The sequence below is a fragment of the Denticeps clupeoides genome, chromosome 1 (assembly GCF_900700375.1).
Source record: "Denticeps clupeoides chromosome 1, fDenClu1.1, whole genome shotgun sequence".
Classification (NCBI taxonomy): Eukaryota; Metazoa; Chordata; class Actinopteri; order Clupeiformes; family Denticipitidae; genus Denticeps; species Denticeps clupeoides.
In genome coordinates, this window is record NC_041707.1 from 40,440,682 (window position 1) to 40,466,250 (window position 25,569).

Consider the following 25,569-nt stretch of genomic DNA (forward strand, 5'->3'; position numbering starts at 1 on the left):
TGCCATCTCTAGAATCTGCAAATAGAAAGATTGGTAATAATAATAATAATTATACAGAACTGTTTTTATGGGAGTTTCTTTCAGACGCATACCTCCATCCGACCTTGTTCAGGCCTGTTTCTTTCCAAATCTTTCCTATTGTGCTTTTATTGGATTACGGAAAAAACTGCGCTACCATTACATTTTGCACCCAAGAATTATATCTGCACCACAGATAGGTGACATTTTCAGACCAATGTGTTTATTCATCAATATCCCAAATGTCCTATAATCTCATAAAATGTAATCATGTATTGTGTTCACATTTACATTTTTACATTTACAGCATTTACCAGACGCCCTTATCCAGAGCGACTTACAGTCAGTAGTTACAGGGACAGTCCCCCCCTGGAGACACTCAGGGTTCAGTGTCCTGCTCAAGGACACCATGGTGGTAAGTGGGGTTTGAACCTGGGTCTTCTGGTTCATAGGCGAGTGTGTTACCCGCTAGGTTACTACCACCCTCTCATTAACATCCCTCATGTGAAGCAGCTGGAGAATTCTGAGTTCTTGTGCCAATGGGAGCTGCATCCTGTTAGGCAGCCACGCCTTCAGGATCTGTTCCAAGCTCCTTTACAAAAAAACTTCTAAACTTGGGCCGCCGGAACTAAAGAGCCGTTTTGCCGTGTTGAAAATCCTCACACCGGGGCAGACGGGCACGGAGCGTGGGAGTGATTTCTAAACACCCGCGCAGGCCGCTCGGGCCGCTCCACATGCGGCCAGAGTTTCAGACCACACCCATTTCCACCGTGACTCACGTTCCGGGAATCTGGTGAGGCCAAAGCAAACACACCCAGCCGGTAGAGCAGCGCTCTCCTTGCATGCAGTCAAACCCAACGCCTTCGAATGCGCCGGAGCTGCGTTGCTCAATGCCCTGCTATTAAAAAAAGGACCACGCAGTCAGTACTGCAATATATTACACCTTTATTCAGAAGATCTGAGATGCTGTACAGAACCTTCCCGGAGACGAAAAAGGACCTAAATTACCTGTGACCCAAGCATAATCCATGATGCTGAGATGAACACATAATATTTTACAGGCTGTTCTGATATATATATATGAGAGAGAGAGAGAGAGAGAGAGAGAGAGAGAGAGTTGGTTATGTCAGTGCGGCCACACATGCTGGACAACAACAGGAAAGGGGAACTGGGAAACAAGGACGCTCCTGTTTCCTGAATAATCGTACACAGAAGGCTGGCGGTTAGCAGATTTGATTATCTTCAGGCCCGGCGTACGAGAAGATCTTCTGGTTTGTCATGTTGCCGTGTGTCAGGCTGCAGAGCATCGGGGCCTTTTATTCGTCGCTTTTAACATTTTATTTGGTCATTACACTGATTTGAAGTGAAGGAACCGACAAGTACAGCGTTCTGGACGTTGTCTTTATTTCTCGGTCCTCGTGGCACATCGGCGTCCCCTCCGGAGGGAAATGGCTGCTGTAAAGCGGTTACTCGGATCAGAGCAGCGAGCAGTTCTTCTTCTTTTTACGCGAGGCCGTCTCATCCCCCCGGTAGCAGTTTTTACCGTCCCCCCCCGCCAAGCCCTCCACGGCGCTCAGCAGCCTCTCCACCTGGACGCCGTTGCTCTTGTACTCGTCCCCCGGCTGGTCCCAGCGCTTGTTGTCGATCACGTGACAGCGGCCGCCGCACCTCTGCACCAGCTCGCTCAGCCGGCCGCTGTCCCGCACGAAGTCCTCGACGGTCCGGTCCCCCAGGTCCCGGCCCCAGGTGAAGAGGACCACCGCGTGCCTGAGCACCGCGGCGCCCAGCGCGCCCTGGATCTCCTCCACGATGTCCGCCTCCTGCTGGGTGTACTTTCCCACCCGGAGCACGATGACGAAGGCGTGGGGCCCCGGGGAGCACAGGCCCACGGCCCGCCGCAGCTCCGCCGCCACGTTTTCAGCGTACTTGCCGAAAATGCCGGGCGTGTCCACGATCTTGATCCTCCTCTTGCCGTCATCTGTCTCCCTCGCCTCGGCGCGCTGCGTCGCCAGATTCTCGGCGAACGCCTTCTCTCCCAGGATGGTGTTGGCGCCGCTGCTTTTGCCGTGTCCCGTCTTCCCGATCAGCACCAGCCGCACTTCGCTCGGGCCTGAGAGAAAAACGCGACAAAACCGCCTCAGTTGCGAGGTCCTGCAACGTTCTAGACAGCAGTGGGCCAGTGGTGGCCCTAGCGGTTAAGGAAGCGGCCCCGTAATCAGAAGGTTCGAATCCCGATCCGCCAAGGTGCCACTGAGCAAAGCACCGTCCCCACACTCTGCTCCCCGGGAGCCTGTCATGGCTGCCCACTGCTCACTCAGGGTGATGGGTTAAATGCAGAGGACACATTTCACTGTGTGCACCGTGTGCTGTGCTGCTGTGTATCACAAGTGACAATCACTTCACACTTCACTTTCATGGATTTGGCCGTTCTAGACCTACAAGCCACTCAGTTGTGTGCAAATTCTACTTTAAGTGACATTGTATGGTCACGTCCAATCCATCGCATGAAAAACAACTAGCAGTAGAGGCTTGTGCCCTGTTCACCACAAAGAATAATTTCATACTTTCACTTAATCACACAACTAGAATGGGGGGAGGGGACTGTCCCTGTAACTACTGATTGTAAGTCACTCTGGATAAGGGCGTCTGATAAATGCTGTAGATGTAAAATGGCAGCGAACAATACAAAATTCTATTGAAAAAAAATGTAGTTAATCACACAATTATTACAGCAATGACTGAAGTTGGCCCTCGTGCATATTTAAAATAGATCTTCTCCCCCTTATCCTTGGTTCGGCAGCGTTACCTTTTCTATAGTTATCATTGTCATCATTTCATGGCCCGACCCGGCATGGAAGCCATGCAACTTGGTGGACAAGACAATGCACGGGCCAAGAAGAAGCCGACACATTTTAAGATAAAGTGAAAATGAAGTGATTGTCATTGTGATACACAGCGGCACAGCACACGGTGCACACAGTGAAATTTGTCCTCTGCATTTAACCCATCACCCCTTTGTGAGCAGTGGGCAGCCATGACAGGCGCCCGGGGAGCGGTGTGTGGGGACGGTGCTTTGCTCAGTGGCACCTCAGTGGCACCGTGACGGATCGGGATTCGAACCGTCAACCTTCTGATTATGGGGCCACCACTGCCCCATTTTAGAGTCGGTCCATGCCACAAAGAGGCTGAGCTTGGGCCTAAACACCCCGGTAAAGGTCAAATTCACCCAATCAGTGACTCCATAAAATACTCCCCATCCATACTTTCACCACGTATTGCCACTGAGTTGTAATATATTTACTTGGTTTCTTCTTGACACTCAGCATGTTGGCGGCGTAGCAGCCGCCGCCACTTTCACTCATCATCTGTACGGTGCTCAGCAGCCTCGCCACCTGGACGCCGTTGCTCTTGTACTCGTCCCCCGGCTGGTCCCAGCGCTTGTTGTCGATCACGTGACAGCGGCCCCCGCACCTCTGCACCAGCTCGCTCAGCCGGCCGCTGTCCCGCACGAAGTCCTCGACGGTCCGGTCCCCCAGGTCCCGGCCCCAGGTGAAGAGGACCACCGCGTGCTTGAACATCGTGCCGCCGAACGTCTCCTCGGCCTTCTCCACGATGTCCGCCTCCTGCTGGGTGTACTTTCCCACCCGGAGCACGATGACGAAGGCGTGGGGCCCCGGGGAGCACAGGCCCACGGCCCGCCGCAGCTCCGCCGCCACGTTTTCAGCGTACTTGCCGAAAATGCCGGGCGTGTCGACGATCTTGATCCTCCTCTTGCCGTCATCTGTCTCCCTCGCCTCGGCGTGCTGCGTGGCCAGATTTTCAGTTTGGGCCTCGACGAACGCCTTCTCTCCCAGGATGGTGTTGGCGGCGCTGCTTTTGCCGTGTCCCGTCTTCCCGATCAGCACCAGCCGCACTTCGCTCGGGCCTGAGAGAAGGATGGCAATCGACTGTCAGAAGCCAGGGTCACATGGAACAACATTTCTGTCTTATGTAGCCCAAAACACCACATGCAGTACGGGCCCAGAACAGCAGGGCCCTGCAAGGAGAACTACAAAAAATATGGCCGCCATTCTAAAAGACTACAAAGACCACGGAGCCTTGGCACGCAGAATTCTGGACAGGTGCGTGCACAGGTTCCCTCATCCCTTTATTCATCCAGCAAACAAGTTATACTTTCACCATTCCAAGATGAAGCTTGACCTGTCCATACTGGAGGCGGTACGGCTTCCTTATTTCGTCATAATCGTCGACGATTCGCTTGACAGAAGCATTTGTATCATACCATGCATCTGGCTTTTATTTGTCATATTTCTGAGGCCGCAAAAGACATATTTTAAGAGGTAAATCCGCCTGAACCTCGCTGTTTTTATTGATTTTATTTTACTTTATTTTGCGCAGGCCCGCCAGGGTTTCGCACATGCGCGTTTCGCTGGAACGCCGAATCGAGGCGGCCACCGGGATGCTGGACGTCCTATTGTCCCGGACCAAGGACCTGCGGCCTTTATTACATTTAAATCAATAGTTTGGTCACTGAATAAAATGAGCATCCACACGCATGGAGATGGGTGTGTATGGTTTCTCGCGTGTTTGTGGTCAACAGAACAAAGCCTTTCGTACAATTTACAACATAATTCTAGCCGCATGTCGTCTCTACTGCATTTTATTATCTACGGAAGAACACTAGCAATGATCATTGCGTGGAAGTCACGCTTTTGTCGTGGATTCAATTTTTTTCTCTCGGCCGCGCGCATTGCGCACATATTGCCGATTAATTCGCTAGCGGAATAATTCCACTGAAGCCCGCGCACGGGTGTGCAAAACACTGCGTTTACCACGACGCACGAATCGTGACCTTTACTGTGTGGGTTGCGTGCCCTTTCCACGGAGACTCGGGGCAGAACGTCACCAAAACCCGCATTTCTGTTCACCTGTCCGAAATAACGCGTAAAGTCTCCATCTTTCGGCGTCATTTCGTACACGACGTTGTTCTCCGCACTGCGGCCCCGATCCGGACCGGAACGCCTCCGAATTAGGAGGATCCCCACCCGATCCCCACCCACCGGTGTCCGAACAGCTCCCCAATTCGCGTAAATACGGACGTAAAATGCAGTCAAGTGAAGCGTTTCGCCTGATTTCCCGCTTCTGCTGTCCAATCGTCCATCGTGGATGAAACGAGACCAATGGCATCACTAATAAAGACACTACGGACAGTCAAAAAATACAGTGGCGATGATGAAGAATCATTATACTGCTGATCTGCGCCTGTCCCCCTTCCAGAGTCTCCATCGCTCCGGCAACGTCGGCCACGACTGATGGAGGATGCGATCCAGGCCACCGCCCATCCACCGTGGATGGACCACTGTCCTTCCGACTCGCCTCCTGCCCCCCAGTCCTCCGCGTAGCATCGATTCGCTTTAAAGACGCCGGTCCTTCCGAACCTATCGATGGCGCCGTATCCCCCCCCCTGCCTCCGGATATCAACCGGTCCGCCTCACCCACTCCACTCTTCATGTGGGGGACGTCGGATTCCCCCTCCCCTACACAAAAAGCAGAGCGTCTGGGTGGTAGTAGCCTAGTGGGTGAAACACTCGCCTATGAACCAGAAGACCCAGGTTCAAACCCCACTTACTACCATCGTGTCCCTGAGCAGGACACTTAACCCTGAGTGTCTCCAAGGGGGGACTGTCCCTGTAACTACTGATTGTAAGGTAAATGTACCGAGCACGGCACTGGCGTGGCACCTTGACTAAGCGGTTTATGCCAGCAATAAACCGACGAATCCTTGCAGATTTATCTGAAATCCTCACAGACACGATGAAAAAGAATTCTTTCTAATGCACAACTTGCAGCTAACCTTGCAAACAACTGATGGGAGAAAATTGTCACCCTAAAAATCATTCGAATCTGTTCATTGAGAGGTCGGTTTTAAAGGTGCTGGGCCTCATCTGTACTCGTGTGCACCGCTGTAAAAATCGCGGTACGGCAAGAAACAGGTCGTCACGGGCAGGGCTGCAGGACGCATTTGCAGACGTGACAGGAGAGGCGTGGGCGGCGTCTTATAAAGTTCACCTCGCCGTTGGCAATTACATTAGATTTACAACCTTATCCAGAGCGACTTACAATCAGTAGTTACAGGGACAGTCCCCCCCTGGAGACACTCAGGGTTAAGTGTCCTGCTCAGGGACACAATGGTAGTAAGTGGGGTTTGAACCTGGGTCTTCTGGTTTATAGGCGAGTGTGTTACCCGCTAGGCAACTAGCGCCCACGTTCATGGTTGAGCAGTGGTGGCGGTGTTGGGCATGCGGGTGCTCATCAGGAGTCGAGGGTAAATCCAAAGGGGCAGTCAAACAACGTGGAGGTCCCAAGAAGGCGAGCAGCAACACGGACTAAAACCACAACAATGAGCGGGCGAGGATTCAAGATGGCCGCCAAGGGTTTACTTCCTGGTCTACTTCTACCGCGTTTCGTACCCATAATCTTCCGTTTACGGGTCCGCTTCCTTACTAGCCAGGCCACCGCTGCTCCAGATGTTAACTTATTCAGGTGAAGGGGAATGAAATTGTGCTGTTTGGCAGCTTAAAAGCAGAATAAAAGGCTGAAGAAAATTCGCACATCTCGCCGGGCTACAGCCGAGCTGTGACGATCCTCTCCCGTATCTCCTCTCCTCTAACAGTGCCAGACCACGATGACTGTCATCGCTCTTATTTGTTCAGCATAACAACATGATTTAAAACCAGCTACGATGTCATTTATTCGTACAGATTTCCATCGTTTTAGTGCCACGGTAACCTCGTAGGAAAGCTATTCATCATCATTAGCTTATCATGGGCTTATTCTTTTCATATCAAGACACATTAATACAACTAGTTTTAAGAATACTGGAATGTTACACTTTTCTTTTTCTTCCACTGTTGGATGGTGACCTTAGCATTTGCCAATATTGCCTATGTCACGGGCCCGCCCTGAAGTGTTGGCAAGCTGTGACATGCTAAGACATGCTGTGACATGAAAAGTATCGGTTTACTAATGTCATTGTACATTTCAACTTTTGTTTTTTTTTTTTACCCCAAATTTCTATTGATTTGTCCAGGTTATAGCTTACATTCATGGGCCAAGACAGGGAAGAGGTAGAGGGACCAGGCGAGCAGTACTGGAGGGTCGGATGTATCCACTGTACATCATTAAGACCTTTTATCATTTTAAAATGGGCTTAAAAATTGTAGATACACCCATGTATACAGTAAATACACCATAATAAAGTTATAAGATAAACCTTTATTAGTCCCACAAGTGGGAAATTGCACATCAAAACCATAAAAAAAAAACCATTTTTTTATTGGCAGTCACTTTAGTGACTGACGGGATAACGTGTTTAAATAACGTATATGTGTAACATAACCAACATATTACTGTATTTTTGATTCCACCATTGTGTCCCTGAGCAAGACACTTAACCCTGAATTGCTCTAGGGGCACTGTCCTTGTAACTACCGATTGTAAGGCACTCCACACAAGGGCATCTACTAAAATCCATAAATGTACATGTAAATACATATACACATTTACATTGGCTGAATGTATATATATTATTACAATAATGATTTGGTTGGTAGAGATTATGTTTCATGGGGATTAGTGTAACTCTCTGGCCCCACCCCAGGTTTACCAAAAAATACAACTCATGTTTAAACATTTTCAACAACAGATAAAAACTATGTAAAACTATCTCTGAAAATGTCTAACTCTGTAACTTGATCAAAATGCTGATTGAAAAAAAATCTTTAAAAAATCTTTAAGATCAGCACATTGAATTTCCCTTAAACTAAGCAGCATCCAAATCTTTTGACCTTTAATAAAATATATAATAATGTAAATTATAAGCAGAAATGTAAAATTAAAATGTGTTTTGTCAGAGAATGTTTTTCATAGTTAAAAACATTAAAGTCAGGAAACAAGCAAATAGCTTAGCTCAAGTAAAATTAAACTTAGTAAGCCTAGCCTTTAGGTAAATAATCTAAAAGGACATGACTATAAAAGGTACTAACAAAGATTGATCTTTAGCACATGTGTGCACGTTACAGAACAACAAAAAAAGGCAAGAGAAGTACTTACATTCCATGATACTGTAGACAGACTCGACCCAAAAATGATCCTGTCCTGGTATTAGAAGATCCTTTTAAAGAACAAAATACTTAGAAGAGCAGTAGATGTGTCTTCTGAAGGACTATTTTGAAAGAAGTGTCCCTCGAAATGAGTTTAAATAGAAGAAGAATCTCTCCAAAATGGTGGGTTGGATTTAGGGCTGAACTTGGGACCGGCACTTTTCGCGGCAAGATTTCCCTCTAGCTGCGAAATGGACAATAGCACATTTTCTGTATTTCAGAAGATTGCTGAGGAAAACCTGAGTATTTTTTGCTTTTTTATTTATTATACAGACAATTGTAGCCATAAACAAAAATGACTGTTTTTGTAATTTTACATGCAATTTAATTTGTTTTATTTAAATGTTTAAGAGACCAAACCAAACACTGAATGGATATCATAAAGCGCTGTGAATGAAGTACCTCAGTTAAAAAATATTGGATCTTATAAACCTTTGAATGTCTGTAGCTTTTTAAAAATGACCCATACATCAAAAATAGTCTATTCGGATATATGGCAGAGAAAAAAAAATGCTGCACCCATAATTCATTGTGAACTTATCAAAATACTGTCACAATGTATAGTCATAATATTTTTATTTTTCATCACTTGCATGCTGTATTGTAGGATCATAAAACTGGTCTCAAATGTAAATTTTTGATTTTTTTTTCTTCAACAAATTTCAGTTAAGATCATTTCATTTGTCATAGAAGTTGAAGATATGACATGTTTACTCATATATGTTTCTATTTAAATGTGAAAAATGTATAACTTTAATGTAAATGCACAGTAATTTTATTATGTGATAGTTTGTGTTTTTTCTTTCCCCCTGGACATTTTATTTCTTGAATATTTTCCAAAGCACTTTGAATATTTTTTCCGCCATATTTCTAATTTTGGCAACTTTCTGCTTGAATATTAGGTCACCAGAAAGTGATTTGTGAATTTGACATCCAACACTATGGGGTGTCCAGTGTCAGGTGCTTATTTCAGTGCTAAATTACTTAGCTGCCACTACATTAATTATATTATGATTAAATGAATTTACCTTGTTGCAATTTCTTGACATACATATGAATCACAAAGGCAAGAAGTCATTCATTTATTTTGGTCACACTAATCAAAACCATATTCATTTAATTCATTTCGTTCATTTTGTGCATCAGGTGCACATCAGGTACTAATGTCAGTTTGGTATACAAATCATTGTCTTTTTGTCTTCAAAATGTGAAGAGACAAAATTCTTCAGACAAAATTATGATTTTATCATGATATAATTAAATTGTTGGCACAGACAAGATTATCTGTGACCATGTAACCATTTTGATGTTATTTCTTTTGCAACTTCATGCAATTTTTTGTCAACACCTAAACGTAACTGTCCAACGAATCAGATATTTAAATCCATATAAATGTTAATGTTAAATTTAACCTAATAAATATCAGCTCTGGCTGAAAAGAATTTTGAACAACCTCCTGGATCCGAGCTCGTATGGCTTCATTGCAGGTCATTCTAGAGAGAAGGCCCTTCTAGCTGTTTCGAAGAAGCTACATGCGGCCAGATCAGCAGAACTGTCTTCTGTTCTTATTCTCCTCAACCTCTCTGCTGCATTCGACACTGTTAGCCACAAGACTCTTCTGTCTATCTTCAGGAGTCTTGGAATTCAGGGCTCAGTATGGCAGTGGTTTGCTTCCTACCTTGATGAGCAATCTTATCAAGTGACTTGAAAAAGATTCACGTCTGCTTCATACAGACTCTCCACATGACATACCTCAGGTCTCAGTACTCGGTCCTCTTCTTTTCTCCCTCTACACAAGATCACTTATTGAGGTCAATTCCTCAAGTGGGTTATTGTCAGGGTTGGAGCAGGAGGACATGTACGCTGACATGCTGGTGACCTAGGGGCAGTCACTGGGTAGGGGGAACGGGACCTAACATGACTCGTTGTTATGATGATGACACTGGATTGCATGTGTGTGCAGCCAGGTTATTAGAGCATCAAAACCGAACCAATATTCATTACAGCATATTCTTCACCACATCAGAATTCTCCTCGCAGATCTCTCCTTCGGCAACGGCACGTAACCTTCTCGGCTCACATCACAATTCTTCCTCCTCCTGTAGATTCCTTCTCTATCAGACGGATCCGCCCTTATCTGTCAACACAGGCCACCCAGATACTGGTTCAGTCCTCAGTAATCTCAAAACTGGACTACTGCAACTCTCTTCTAGCTGGTCTACCTCTATGTACCATCCGACCTCTACAACTCATACAAAATGCAGCACCTTCCCTAATCCTCCCACACCGCTCCTCTGCTACGTTCCCTCCACTGGCTGCCAGTAGCTGCCCCACCACATCAGGTTCAAAATACTGATGCTGGCCTATAAAGCCAAACATGGAGTAGCACCATCCTACCTCACAGCCCTTATTACACCTCGCACTGCACCTGGTATACTCCGAGCCTCCAGTACTGCTCGCCTGGTCCCTCCATCTCTGAAGTTACGAGGAAGGTGCTCATCTAGACTCTTCTCAGTGGGCAGTGGTGGTCTAGCGGGTAAGGAAGCGGCCCCACACACTGCTCCCCGGGCGCCTGTCATGGTTTCCCACTGCTCACTAAGCGTGATGGGTTAAATGCAGAGGACACATTTCGTTGTGTCTCCGTGTGCTGCAGTGCAACGTATCACAATGACAATCACTTCACTTTCAAAGGTGGCTTCTACATGATGATGACTTTTGTGATCTGACACAATGAATGCAGAAAAACTGACACTAACTCTGTTGTTCTTTTTTTTTACATTTAAGTTAGATCAAAACTAAGATTCAATTTCGTCTTACAAGAACTCACCATCTAATCTAAACTATTTAATTCTGATGGAAATTTCCTGATGGCTTGTCATTCCAGTGTAACTTATAATATGGTAAGTGTTGTAAAAAGTTTTTTTTTAAAAAGTATGGTACAAGCAGAGAAAAATGATCATACACGCAATTTCCATTCAGACTTTGCTCAGAAAATCTGTTTCAGTAACACATATGATCGTAGACTGTTTAATGCAACTTTTACTTACAGAATGTATCACGTCACGCAAGTCTACACAAGATCGCACTGCATTATGGGATTTGTAGTTTGTGTGTTATCAGTGCTTCTGATTACCGGCCCATACCAATATGGCTGTAAAGGCACATGAGATGATTGTGCATTAACAAGCCAAGTATGTCTGCGCAGCCCAGATGAAAACGGTAAGTTCCTAACAAAATAAGGTTTCAGACATTTTATGTGTTTTGCTGTATTTCATTCAAATGTTTTGCTCAGTCAACTAGACAATAGAGACAATAGACAATAATAATTAACTTTATGTATGAATTAATTTTCTAGGCACATTTGTATTTATTTATATAAAGATGTCCACGTTGATGTCTGCAGCGATAGGATTTCATGGAATTGTTTGCAAATGTTCAATGATCCATTTTTGATTCTAGATAATCATTCTTGTACCTTAGAACATGAATCAGGAATAATGAGAATTACAAACATCACTACAGAACATTAAAATGATAGGAAGAAACTCTCTGGTTAGGGTGGTAGTAGCCTAGTGGGTAACACACTCGCCTATGAACCAGAAGACCCAGGTTCAAATCCCACTTACTACCATTGTGGCCCTGAGCAAGACACCTAACCTTGAGTGTCTCCAGGGGGGGGGGGCTGTACCTGTAAATACTGATTGTAAGTCGCTCTGGATAAGAGCGTCTGATAAATGCTGTAAATGTAAATCTCTCAAAAGGTTAACTAAGATTGGTGGCGCATAAAGATATTTGCTGTTTGATTTAGAGATAGACGGCATCGTTTCTGATGCACGGTCCTTGTCGACCACTCTCCTCTGACATGATGCTGCATGATTCGGGGTCGATTGTTCGATTGTTCTTGTTCGATTGCCTTGAAAAATGGCAAAAACTTGAATTTTGGAATCTGACTTATAAAAAGTTCTGCTCTAGCCAAGTTCTCCTCTGCTGTATGAAGGTTTCACCAAATAAACACGATGCTCTTTCAGGCCTCCTATTGTATGAAGGTCAAAAAACAACAGTAACCGATTGAGAAAGTAATACTTGTAATTACTCTTCCGCCTTGAGCCAATTTGGCTGGTGAATGTAAGTTGATTTTTATTCAAAAGGGGGCTGGACTTGTGCAAGTTTGGGACAGGCCACCACGGCCCAGATCCTCATGGCATGGGCACTGGGTTAGGCGGGGTCTTTCAATATTAAACATCCCATTTAATCAGCAAGCAGCCTAAACGTACGTGCTTATTTTATATACTGCATTTTACCTTGGCCTCTTGTGAAAATGGATGAATAACGGTGCTAGAAGTGAACCCTGGGCCATCCCACTCTGGACACAAGCCAATCGGGACTTTGTTCCTCTAACAACTACTCACTGTTTTCTGGTCTATGGTGCTCAAGGAGTCATTGGCTTGAAATCACAGGCATTCTGGGAATCTTCTTTCATAGTCTTTCATTGGGATCAGTTTCTCTTGTGACAATAAAAACCTCAAGTAGACGAGTCAAACAGGAAGTGCTTCTCATAAACCCGTCCTGACTGTACCAAGAAATATTATTATCATGCAGGTTTTTAATAATTTCCCCTTCGTGTAGGAGCTTGGTTTTTGGAAGATGTTAAGTGCAAATTTCTCTGGAAATGACATGAATGATTTCTGTCCTTAGGGCCTATGGAACATGGACATATTGCCAGTTGGACATTCCTGGTGTGGAATCAGTTTTATAGGTATGGTCTCTTTTTAAATATGGGTGTTACATTAATGGCCTGCAGATAACATCCATCATCTTTTAAATTAAAAAGATATTGCTGAAAAAAGACAACTCTTGGCATTTATTGCAGTAGAAACAGTATATTTGTCCTGGGAAACTGTCACAGTGATGGGGAGATTTGCATCACCATGAAGATGTTCGCTGTTGTAAACATACATGTAGTTATGAATTAATTAGACACCTCAGCTTCAGCATCTAAAGGCATTCTGGTCAATGGTGGAAATCGGAAATGGAATTAATAGTACGTACATGGACAAAGTAAACATGTTAAACTTGTTAAAAATCCCCTCATCATTATCAGACTCTCACTATTCTGAAGGCAAGTGGCTTAGAGCCCTTATGGCATTTAAATCCTGGAAGATAACTGAAATTCCTTTGGTAGCGGCATTTATTTGAAAAAAAAATATTTAAAATTATTTTATTTGGAAAAAAAGAAAGAATATTGAATATTTATTGAAGATTAACACTTTCTTGCCACATATATGGCATAAACTGGTGATTAGAACAGATTCGACTGGGATGTAAAGTACAAATATGTAACGTTGATGAAAAACCCCATCATCATCAAAATATGTCATGGTCGGAGTATTACCTCCGTAATTTTGATAGTAATATAAAGTGAGTGAAGTGATTGTGATAAACAGCAGCACAGCACATGGTGCACACAGTTAAATGTGTCCTCTGCATTTAACCATCACCCTGAGTGAGCAGTGGGCACCATGACAGGCGCCCGGGGAGCAGTGTGTGGGGACGGTGCTTTGCTCAGTGGCACCTCAATGGCACCTCAGCGGATCGGCTTCCCGCTTCCTTAACCACTAGGCCACCACTGCCCCCGTAAAGCCTGTAGTTGGCAGGGTCTCTTCTATCAGTCATTTTAAAACGTGGGTGTTACATTAACATGCCACGTTAATGGGATGATAGTTGCCTAGTGGCACAAAGTCCCAGGTTCACTCCAGGGGGGGACTGTCCCTGTCACTACTGAAATATAATGATTAACCCTTTACTTCACCCAGCCGAGTCTCTGAAGAGCTGGCGTGTTTACTTTGCACTTCAAACGATAAGGGGACACGTACCTTCCACAGAATTTAATAGTACTTAACATCCACTGAGTGAGGAAGGAATCCTGTTCCGCATTTAGTCAGCAAGCGGCTTATATGTATTTTACCGTTATATTTCATTTGATAGCAATCATTTGACATCTTGTCATCTCATTGTTGTGAGCTGTTTCCCTTGAGGCCTTGTCAGATCAAACAGGGTCGACCTCTCCTCTCCTCTCCTGTTTTCTGCCTTGTAGACACAAATGTTCCATCAAGAGGTTTCCAGCAGTGTATAGATCAGGTTTAGAAAAAGAAAAGTTGCACACTTTTCCTGTGCTAGTTTTAGCCAGATTTATTAATTAAACTGAACCCAGATGGGGAGCAAGAGTAGCCCCTGATTTACCCGCCATCATGAAAGAGACTCGGACCGACATGGACCTCGCTGGCTTTTAACAGGATTTCTGTTTTAAATGGATAAAAGGGTGGAGTTCTTGTATTTGTGCAGTCATATTTCAAATAAATACCGTAGCTTTATATATTCGTGTGTCTGTGGCAATAATTCATTCTCCTAAACAATGAAAAGTCACTGTAATCCTTTTATGAACCTCAACCCTAAAAAATTAAGGTAATAAGGTTGTATTACTAGTTCAGATGCAAAGGAGAAAACTGATAAACAAGCATGGCCGCTTAAAACAGAAAAGCCAGTGAGGTCCATGTTGGTCCGAGGTGGGTAAATCAAGGTAAATCCTACTACACCGTAATTAAAAAAACCTATTAGAGTCAGTTTTACAAATATAATTCTGATAGATTGTGGAAGTGCAGTGCAATGAGCAAGCAATGACTGGACGCGGCGCAGAAAATGAGGCCTTGCGTTTCTGACCACGGAACTCATGTTTGTTCCCATGGCAACAAAGTAAACAAGCCGCACAAAGCGTCTTCTGTCGTGACTGGCTGGATCAGCAGAGCGTTGGTCATATTTGTGTTCGTCCCCCATTCTCGGCATGCATGCTTTTGTAATGGCTGTTTGCAGGCGCTTGTGACCACGCCCGCAGAGGATTGTTGGTTTCCGTCTTCCTTCGGCGTTAACACAAGAAGGACGACCTCCCTGCAGACACAGAAGACGGTAATAATATACGTCCCGGTTTGATCTGCACCAATCAGGGCCCTAGAATGTTTGTGCTCGGTTGTCGGTGCATGAAAAGGATGTTGTTGTTTCTACCCAGAAGTGACTGTTTTACCTCAACAACCGTCTGAGAAGGAAATTGCCACAAGAAGCAGTTTTCATTCAGGAGATGTCGATGCATTTATTGAAACTTGACATTTTCATGTCGAATATGAGAAAAACAGTAAGTGTGAAGGGCCACAGAATAGAAAAACCCAAAGTAAACTGCCTTCCTGCAGTCAGATCATCTCCAGTGCTCAACGATTGTCCTTGGTTCTCCCGTCCCAGAAGGACATTTCTTCAGTCGGTGTTGAAAAGACACAACTTCAGGACCATTAATGAAACAAATAGTCATAAACCAGCATTATATTCACTGTTATGTTAAATGTGAGGATGACCTGTGGACCCTGAGAGTTGCTCAGGACCTCGCATTTTTCCAGGCAAGTTTCGCTGCTTCACCAAGCGTCGTTGTGTCCTTCACAGCTTCGACTCCTGCGATCCCCCCCTGAACTGTCTTGCATATGATACGTACCACCCCTCCCACGATGGCTATTACATTACCGCTCATAAGGCCGTCCAAGCTCTCCTTCACACCAAATAAAGCCCCCCTGAACGACCCTATTAGACCGCCGGCTAGTGTCTTTGAGAGCTTGTTGAAGACCTTCTCGTTGACCTGCTCTCTGATCTCCTCCTCGCTCATTTCGCACAGGGTTGCTCTGATCAGCTTTTCTTCTGCCAGCCTTTCATTCTGCACGGCCTCCAGCATCACGTTGGTGTAGCAGCCTCCACCGTTCTGATGCACCATTTGTTCTATGGTGCAGAGCAGGCTCTCCACCTGGAAGTTGTTGCTCTTGTATCCGTACTGCTGCTCGTTCCAGCGCTTGTTGTCGAGGACATGGCAGCGGCCGCCGCACTTCTTCACAAACGCGCTCAACTTCTCCACGTCCTCCACAAACTTCTGAATGGTTGGGATCTCTGGACCGATCTTATCGTTCCCGAACGTGATGAGGACCACCGCGTACTTGAAGGCCTCGTCCCCGAGAGACTCTGAGATTTTATTCACGATTTCCTCCTCGCGCTTGGTCCACCTCTTGATCTTCAGCACAATGACGAAGGCGTGGGGCCCCGGTGAGCACTCGGTGATGCACCTCAGGATGGCGGGCTTCAGGTCCTCGTCAGACATGCGCGTGTTGAAGAACCCCGGCGTGTCGATAACGGTGAGCCGCCTCCCGTTCACCGTGTTGGACTTGGCGCTGCACGCACTCGTCGTGGACGAGGAGGAGGTGTCCGCCTTGAAGAAGTCGTCCCTCAGGATGGTGTTTCCGGTGCTGCTCCTGCCATCTCCCGTCTTCCCGATCAGCACAATCCTCAGCTCGTTTAACCCTGAGCGAAGACACATGCCGTGTATTCAGAAGACACATCATATTTCCAAAAAATATGCCATACCTCTGCCCTCCTAAATCGCATCACCACGTGTGCATAAGTGCAGCTGTAATTAGGATTCTAGGTTATTGCTGTGTAGGCTTCTGGTCAGTCCAGAGCTCACCGTTCATTGTTCGCCGTTCGGAGCCAAATCCTTCCGTGCCAAAGATGGGGAAGTCCAGCAACAGGGTCGACTTCACGCTGGTTTCATGTTACGCTCCTCCCAGAGGAAACGAAGGGACAAAGCGTTGTGCACAGCCCACCTACAGCTTTTACATGAAAACCTCCTAAAGGTTCTCGTCTCAGACCGCCGGAGATGTTCTTTTTTTTTTTTTTTATTCCCCCCTCGGCTGGCGCTTCACGTTGCTGCTCTGGCACGTCGTCTACCGGGCTGGGACGTCCCCGGAAGTCCACGCAGCAAGCAGAGGCAAGGAGGCAGACCTAGATTCATCTAGATCATCTGCTGTCGGTACGGCAAGGCTCGAATTCTAAAGCCATGAAAACCGGTTATGCTGACACACCCTTGAGGGAATGATAAAAAAAAAAAAAAAAAACCCACAAAACAACACGGAACAGGCCTGACGTGCTGGTTTCAGACATGCTATGTTGCAACCAGCCCTGACCTGCCAAGTCGCAATCACACAGGTCATATTTCATATTTAAAAAAAAAAAAAAAACTGGAATATTAAGGAATCTGAACTTTATTACGCGTTGTCATGGGAGCGGACATGGAGGGACACAGTTCCGCTTTGCCAAGCATATTCCAGTCGAATGTGTCCCCGAGCGGCAGTGCCACGTGACCAATTTTCCATTCGCCGCACCGTAAGCTAGAAGAAACATTAACCCTTCCACCAATAAAACATCCTTTCAACAGTCCGGCCGTGGTGCATTTAACCAGACGCGCAGTAAGAATGGGAAATTCCACAAGTCGGCCACACCCCCGGGAGAAAGGACGACTGTCCGGGACAGCAACAGCAGTAATCACATCCAGATGCCCGCTGCTTACAGTATTAGATTAGAAAAGCGCTGCATGTCTCGGTCTGAGAGGGAGGGGAGGGCGTCTGTTTTCTCTCCTCGCTGAAAGGAGGAAGGATGAGGAGGGGGTGGAAATAAACATGGCCTGGGGGTTATGTCCAGCTTCCAGCCCTGTCCTGAGTCAGGGGAGCGGTGAAAACCTGGTGTGATCCGGCAGGTGGAGAACTTTGCTCACCGTGAAAAAAAGAGTATGGTGTCTTATATGTGTACATTTTACAGATGAAGCAATAGAAAGACCAAATTATGGAATAAATGTCTTTATATATGTATAGCCATAGAGGAAGGAAACCAGTTGAACCAAAGCAAAAAGTTATTGGAGAAGACAAGTTTTCTTCTCTTTCTTCTGGACAACTTGTCCACTGTATTTCTCCTTAGTCTTCAGCGGCTGGATGTCCACTTTGCTCCTCTCTCTGACCTCCACTTCCTTCTTTACGGGTTTTTCCCTTTTCACTGATGGGAGCATCTCAGCGGTGAAGCAGCCTCCTCCATTGTGTTCCATCATTCCATCTATGGTCTTCAGTAGCTTCTCCACCTGGACTCTGTTGCTCCTGTACCGATCTTGGGGTTGGTTCCAGTGCTTATTGTCCACAACATGACAACGCCCTCCACATTCACCCACCAAATCTTTCAGCTCTTTATTCTGCCCTACAAACTGCTCAATGGTCTGATCTTCTCTGAGTTCATCACCAGAAGTAAAAAGAATGACACCGTATTTGAAAATTGGATTTCCAAAGACTTTCCTCATTCCGTCTAGAGTTTCACCCTCTTGGTCTGTGAAGGTTTCCACACTGAGGATGATGACGAAGGCATGGGGTCCTGGAGAACATTCAGTGATGCTTTTCTGGAGCTCTGACACGAGTTGCTGGTCTGAAAGGTTCTCATTCAGGAATCCAGGTGTATCAACGACTTTCACTTTTCTTTGGCCGATCACATTTTGCTTTGCCTCACTGCGTTCTGTTAAAGACTTCGCACCACTGGCCACCTTGAAGAACTCTCCCCCGAGGATGGTGTTTCCAGCACTGCTTTTTCCATCGCCTGTTGTTCCAAGGAGAACCAGCCTCAGGTCATTAGGCTCTGAAAACAGAAATACAGAACATTTGACACTCAAAGCCATTAACATTAACCAGTAATATTGCTACTCTGATTACATCAATTGCTAATTTGTCATGGTAATCATTACTGTGTGATATGGTAAAATTCATATGGCAATATAAATCGCACAAATCACTTTGCACAAAATCTTTGCGCTTTCTACCTTACTGCTCTTTTTTTATGTCTCTTTTCTTTAGACATTGTCTTTCACTCATTTGCGCACCTTCACCCTACCAGTTAAACATATTTTATGTTAAAGGCGTAAAAGTGTAATATTTGGTTATGTTTGCAATATTTGCATATTGGTTCATTGTTTACTTGCAACATTTGCAATACTGTGGTCTGTAGTAGTCGCAAAAAGCATTTCACTGCATATCATACCGTGTATGACTGTATTATTAATTTTAAATGTAACTATGCTCAGTATATAATTTTATAAGCAAAGTTAAATGTAACTGTTTTTGAAAGGGTAACGTGTCCATAGCAAAGGCGCTGCAAAAAAAAAAAATTGTGTAATAAACTTTTTACAGATCAACATATAGCATAACCGTATATCAGATAAGAACATATCTGGTCAATTTTACTGAAAGTGGACTTCCTGTCACACCGATAAGACAAGTGAAATACCAGGTATTTGAATGGTGCGAGTGATTATATATAAAGTTTTCGGATTTTCTGTAATCAGTTTACATTAAAAATAGTCCGAAAATATTTATTTTCATATTTTATCATGAAATCCCTCCAGGATTCCAAGATTTTTTTAATGATTTTTAAATCAAATGACTTTTTTTTTTGCGCAGGGCACCAAACGGTCGAGAACCGCCCCGGCTCATTTCCATGCCTGCTCTCAGTAGCCAATCACAGGCGTGGAAATGATTGGGGGCGTGGTCCGGATGGGGCACTGACAAGTGTGCTGCACTTAGTAAAACCTGGCATGTGCGCAGAAACCGGCAGATTACTGACGGATTGAAGGCTTGTTTTATTTGTGATTACTACTCATTTTTAATGTCATTTAAGGCCTTATTGTTTGGGAAACTGGAATTTAGGACTTTTTAAGGACGCTTTCTTACTTTGATTTTCTTTTCCCAATGACTTTAGCATCTCCATAGTCATGCATCTTCCTCCATTTTGTCTCATCATTCCCTCTATGGTCTTCAGCATCTTTTCAACCTGGTCTTTGTTGTTTCTGTACTGATCTTGTGGTTGGTTCCAGTGTTTGTTGTCCACGACATGACATCGTCCTCCACATTCGTCCACCAGATCCTTCAGCTCCTTATTCTGCCCTACAAACTGCTGAATGGTCTGATCTTCTCTGAGTTCATCCCCAGAAGTGAAAAGGATGACTGCATGTTTGAATATTGCATTCCCAAAGACCTTCCTGATCTCTTCTACAATTTCACCCTCTTGGTCTGTGAAGGTTTCCACACTGAGGATGATGACGAAGGCATGGGGTCCTGGAGAACATTCAGTGATGCTTTTCTGGAGCTCTGACATAATTTGCTGGTCTGAAAGGTTCTCATTCAGGAATCCAGGTGTATCAACGACTTTCACTTTTCTTTGGCCGATCACATTTTGCTTTGCCTCACTGCGTTCTGTTAAAGACTTCGCACCACTGGCCACCTTGAAGAACTCTCCCCCGAGGATGGTGTTTCCAGCACTGCTTTTTCCATCGCCTGTTGTTCCAAGGAGAACCAGCCTCAGGTCATTAAACACTGATAAAAAAAAATATGGAATGTTTAGTATTAAAATTAGAATACTTTACAAATCAGAACATCTCATGCCACATAAGGTCCTTTTTTTCCAAGAAGGACCCAGTTCAAACATTGTTTAAATCATTATAAAATGTCAAGATATACACAGGTTTGACAAAACTTATGGCTTAATTATCCTTTTATTGTTAAGTCAGCAAACTGAGTCTCCAAAACCAAGTATGGAACTATCCAGGTAAGTCAAATTTGTGACGAAACTCATTCTTTACTTGAACATATCTGCAATGATACTGAAAACCATGCAGTTCTTACTTTGGTTGTCATTTCCTTTTGACTTCAACATCTCCATAGTGATAACTCTTCCACCATTTTGTTCCATCATTCCATCTACGGTCTTCAGTAGCTTCTCTACCTGGACTCTGTTGTTCCTGTACTGATCTTGTGGTTGGTTCCAGTGTTTGTTGTCTACAACATGACATCGTCCTCCACATTCGTCCACCAGATCCTTCAGCTCATTATTCTGCCCTACAAACTTCTGAATGGTCTGATCTTCTCTGAGTTCATCCCCATAAGTGAAAAGGATGACGGCATGTTTGAATATTGCATTCCCAAAGACCTTCCTGATCTCTTCTACAATTTCACCCTCTTGGTCTGTGAACGTTTCCACACTGAGGATGATGACGAAGGCATGGGGTCCTGGAGAACATTCAGTGATGCTTTTCTGGAGCTCTGACACGAGTTGCTGGTCTGAAAGGTTCTCATTCAGGAATCCAGGTGTATCAACGACTTTCACTTTCCTTTGGCCGATCACATTTTGCTTTGCCTCACTGCGTTCTGTTAAAGACTTCGCACCACTGGCCACCTTGAAGAACTCTCCCCCGAGGATGGTGTTTCCAGCACTGCTTTTGCCATCGCCTGTTGTTCCAAGGAGAACCAGCCTCAGGTCATTTAGCACTGAAAATAGAAATCCAGAATAAAATCAGAATACAAACCGTTGTGTTTTTTTTCTTCTCCAAGAAGGGCAGGTGTACTTACAACTCTTTACAACTTGTTTTTTTTTTTATAATTTCGAATTATTGGCTTGTGTAGAGCAATAATGAGCTAAATTGCTTTGAAAACGATGAAACTACTCCATCTTTCACTTCTATTCATCTTTACACACCGTACATTTAAGGAAGTGACAGTATTGCAGGAATGCAGAGTGTATCTTGTGCATTTCTGCCATTTGCAAGCTTTGACTTGACCCAGCAGACACATTATCTTATGATTAAATAAAGCTTTTTTTAATTAAGTGAGCGAACTGATTCTGCAAAACCAAGTGTGGCACTAACTTGGTAATTCAAATTTATGATAAAGCCCAATCAGACCTCAAGATTACCCAAAGGTAGTTCACAGTTTAAAAGTAAGATAGACTGGCTTTTGGCACTCAATTATTTTTATGTTGAACAATATACTTAGCAGAGGGAACTAGATCATATGTCCTTATCTCAGACTAATTTCAAAAACACTGAATAATTTTCAGTTTGTTCTTACTTTGGTTGTCATTTCCTGTAGACTTCAATATTCCCATAGAGATACATCTTCCTCCATTTTGTCTCATCATTCCCTCTACGGTCTTCAGTAGGTTCTCTACCTGGACTCTGTTGTTCCTATACTGATCTTGTGGTTGGTTCCAGTGTTTGTTGTCTACAACATGACATCGTCCTCCACATTCGTCCACCAGATCCTTCAGCTCCTTATTCTGCCCTACAAACTTCTGAATGGTCTGATCTTCTCTGAGTTCATCCCCATAAGTGAAAAGGATGACGGCATGTTTGAATACTGCATTTCCAAAGACCTTCCTGATCTCTTCTACAATTTCACCCTCTTGGTCTGTGAACGTTTCCACACTGAGGATGATGACAAAGGCATGGGGTCCTGGAGAACATTCAGTGATGCTTTTCTGGAGCTCTGACACAAGTTGCAGGTCTGAAAGGTTCTCATTCAGGAATCCAGGTGTATCAACGACTTTCACTTTTCTTTGGCCGATCACATTTTGCTTTGCCTCACTGCGTTCTGTTAAAGACTTCGCACCACTGGCAACCTTGAAGAACTCTCCCCCGAGGATGGTGTTTCCAGCACTGCTTTTGCCATCGCCTGTTGTTCCAAGGAGAACCAGCCTCATTTCTAAACCTGAAAAAAACATTTGAGTATAATCTATTATAGTTATCTATAAACAGTTTATCAGGAGTTGTTTAAGATAGTTTCATTTTTGCCTTTTTTGTGGAGTGTGTCTGTAGTTTAAGATGTTATATGGTGTAAAAAATTCAAAAATTACCTAATTGTATCAACAGAATATGATGGAAATAGCAATATCTACTAAAGTTAGCATCATAACTCGAAAGTCATGGTATGGTTTTTGTTCCTCACTAAACAAAAAACTGAGAAATAATAATAATAAATTAAAGCAAAATTCTTCTACTTCTACTACAACTAAAATGTACAAGCAACTTGAATACTTGGTGGTAGCCAGTGGTTAACAGTTCATAGTAAGCATACTAATCAGTTAACTTGTGCAGACATGTTGAGCACCTATGCGCTGGCTGTTAAACTCTTTCATAAAAGGGTGGAGCCTAGTTGTGATTACTTAACCCTGTGCCTACCAAACCCTGTTGACTGAACAAAGAGATTTTTGTCTTCGTTCCAAACTCGATGATGTGGCCAGTTGTAGCTCAGTAGATATGTAATAATTCAATGCTAGCAAGTTTAACAAGTGTACTGCCTACATGTCGGAAATAGCATTTCCAAGCGACCTTTTCAACAAAATTAGATAAGCTAAGAGCTTATCAAAAGTTTAAAAGCATTTAAGCAACACATTTGATGTAAACAGTTTTGTTAAAATGTAAAAATGTACTTTTGGTAAATTGTTAAAAAAAACCCACCTAACCAGACATCTATACTGTAGTATCTATAGTCAATATGATTCAATATGAATCATATTGAAATCATGCTGGCAAAACAAGAACATGTGTAGAGAGTTACTTTTATATCTTTCCTAATGTCTTATTTATTACAAGCTGGCAAATGACTTCAAGTGTAGACTTATGCTTACAATGTCTTTTAACGTGATTTTAACTCACCCTCCCCCGATCACACTAAATAGAGCTCCACCCTAACCTCTGACATTTCTAAAAACATATTCAAGATAGCTTTTTGTGTAATATGCCTTATTTCATCGTGGTTAGTAATCCACTTCATCAAATTCAAGAGTTTAATAAATTTTTGTTTGTAGTCTGTTGGATAAAGAGAAGGAAGCCAACTATGGTGTGCTTATAGCATATGGAAAAAAACTGACCTACTTTATTGGTTTGTTCACATCAAGCAATTGCAACAGAACTATAAAGTAATCATAATTTAATTTAAGATAACAAGCTAGTAGTTTTAGAAAAGTAAAAATCGGAGGTATATGAATAAGGCATGGTTTAAAAAGTACAGCTAAAAATACCAGTAAAAATCTTACCTTCCATTGTGGTACTACAAGTGAAGTATCTTTGGCCCTCTACAAATGTAAAATTGTTGATTATTCTGTGGATTAAGATCCAAAAATGCAGGAATATGTCTGCTATTGATGTGTCTAGTTGAAGAGAAGTTATCGTGTGAAGAGTAAAGAGTGAAAAACGAGATGGTGGGCTGGATATAGGGTTGGACTTTGGGCATAGCAATTTCGCGGCAACATTTCCCTCTAGCTGCGAAATCACACATTTCAAGTAGGACATGAAATTCAAGCTTAAATCTGTTTCTTTTTTAATTGTCAAAAACCAGAGAATTTTTGACAATTTTTGATACTGTGGAAGACCCTTTGGGTGGATCGCTTGATTTGAATCTTTTGAATACCCCCTATATCAATTAGTAGTTTAATATAAATTCTGAAAACCCTCAGGTACAAAAATGTACAAACTTTGGTTTATGGTTTGTATTTGGGGGAAAAAAACAAAAATGAGAAAACAAAAAAACATTAAATATTCAGCTTTCTAAAATTATAGGTTTATTATGACAGTTGTAGTATTAATCTATTCTAAATTACTGTATTTCTTATGTGATGTGCATCTAGTTTATACCAGAATTTACTTGATATTTGATTAAGATTAATTCAGGACTTTCAAAAATGCCTTTGCTCATTGTATCTGTCTAGATATTCTTTCAATTTTTTAAAAGCATGTATCAATTGGATCATTATGATAAATTTTACTTTGATTAATAATGCAATTCTTAACTTTTTGCAACTGTCAGATGGGTGAAAGTCTTCGATATGGGCACTTTTTAAAAACACTGATTGAGTGTACACTTCCACAAAAAGACAAAGAACCAAGTTCTCTCATACTCTTCCCTGGAATAATTTGCAGGATGTGCAAATAATTTTACAGCTAGTTCAAGCCTTGTGCTGTGAAAGGCTAAAAGACTTTCTTAGAATTATATATTTTACTGTATATGTAATATGACCTCTCTTTACATCTCATTCCAGCTCATTTACTCTTATTAGCTTTGCTTTACATGTTGTAAGCTTAACAAAAATCATTTGATAACTGTATGGTTCTGTTTAACAGTAACGATAATATATCTACCATATTCAGCCATTCACATTCAAAGTTAACATTCACAGTTAACAGTCAGGTTGATGGTCCCTAAATGTGGCATATTAAGATAACATTTTCTAACATCTTGTGGAAGAACTATGATATTCCAGTATTTTCTGTACTTACTGTTTCAGTAAGTAGTAATTTAAAGGTAAATAAATAGGTACTTCCTTGGTAAAAGCCCACAAGTACCATCAGGTGGGCCATCTTAATATGAACCCAAGAACCCATTTGAGGAGAAACTGTGGGGTTTCTGGTTTTTACCAGAGTGCATATTTCTGGAGCAAACCAGGGTGGTGTTGAGTTGGCTCAAGTGATGAGCTAATCTCACTAATGTAGCCAGTCACTGAGGTACACTCTTCTGTGTCCATTGTGTGCTTGCATATGGGAAAAACGCCCAGTTTATGCATTTGAAAACAGTCCTGCAATCCACAGATGGATTCTTGTGATTCTTTTGTGCATGTTGAGTACGATAGACACTTTCACATCTAGATTTAAATTTTCATTTAGGGTGACCCA

At 43.3% G+C, this 25,569-nt stretch overlaps 3 protein-coding genes across 4 annotated transcripts; all 3 read right to left on the bottom strand.

Moving 5' to 3' along the window:
* Positions 1 to 946: 946 nt before the first annotated feature.
* LOC114793649 (GTPase IMAP family member 6-like) lies at positions 947 to 5,510 on the bottom strand. The gene is made up of 3 exons (XM_028985738.1): positions 5,268 to 5,510; positions 3,320 to 3,943; positions 947 to 2,128 (listed from the first exon to the last, which is right to left on the bottom strand). Exons 1-3 carry the CDS (start codon positions 5,302 to 5,304, stop codon positions 1,494 to 1,496), a joined length of 1,296 nt encoding a protein of 431 aa, XP_028841571.1. The 5' UTR covers positions 5,305 to 5,510; the 3' UTR covers positions 947 to 1,493.
* Positions 5,511 to 15,295: 9,785 nt separating this feature from the next.
* On the bottom strand, positions 15,296 to 17,073 carry LOC114793858 (GTPase IMAP family member 7-like). The gene is made up of 2 exons (XM_028985994.1): positions 16,726 to 17,073; positions 15,296 to 16,562 (listed from the first exon to the last, which is right to left on the bottom strand). The coding sequence occupies exons 1-2, from the start codon at positions 16,730 to 16,732 to the stop codon at positions 15,598 to 15,600; spliced, it is 972 nt and encodes a 323-aa protein (XP_028841827.1). The 5' UTR covers positions 16,733 to 17,073; the 3' UTR covers positions 15,296 to 15,597.
* On the bottom strand, positions 16,894 to 24,212 carry LOC114793148 (GTPase IMAP family member 8-like). 2 transcript variants are annotated; one of them, XM_028984879.1, is made up of 5 exons: positions 23,937 to 24,212; positions 21,971 to 22,609; positions 20,750 to 21,391; positions 19,799 to 20,440; positions 16,894 to 18,710 (listed from the first exon to the last, which is right to left on the bottom strand). In XM_028984879.1, exons 1-5 carry the CDS (start codon positions 24,190 to 24,192, stop codon positions 17,947 to 17,949), a joined length of 2,943 nt encoding a protein of 980 aa, XP_028840712.1. In that variant the 5' UTR covers positions 24,193 to 24,212; the 3' UTR covers positions 16,894 to 17,946. The 2 variants fall into 2 exon arrangements, with proteins under 2 accessions (XP_028840712.1, XP_028840721.1); XM_028984888.1 differs by lacking the exon at positions 23,937 to 24,212 and having other exon boundaries at positions 21,971 to 22,622.
* Between the last annotated feature and the right edge of the window lie 1,357 nt (positions 24,213 to 25,569).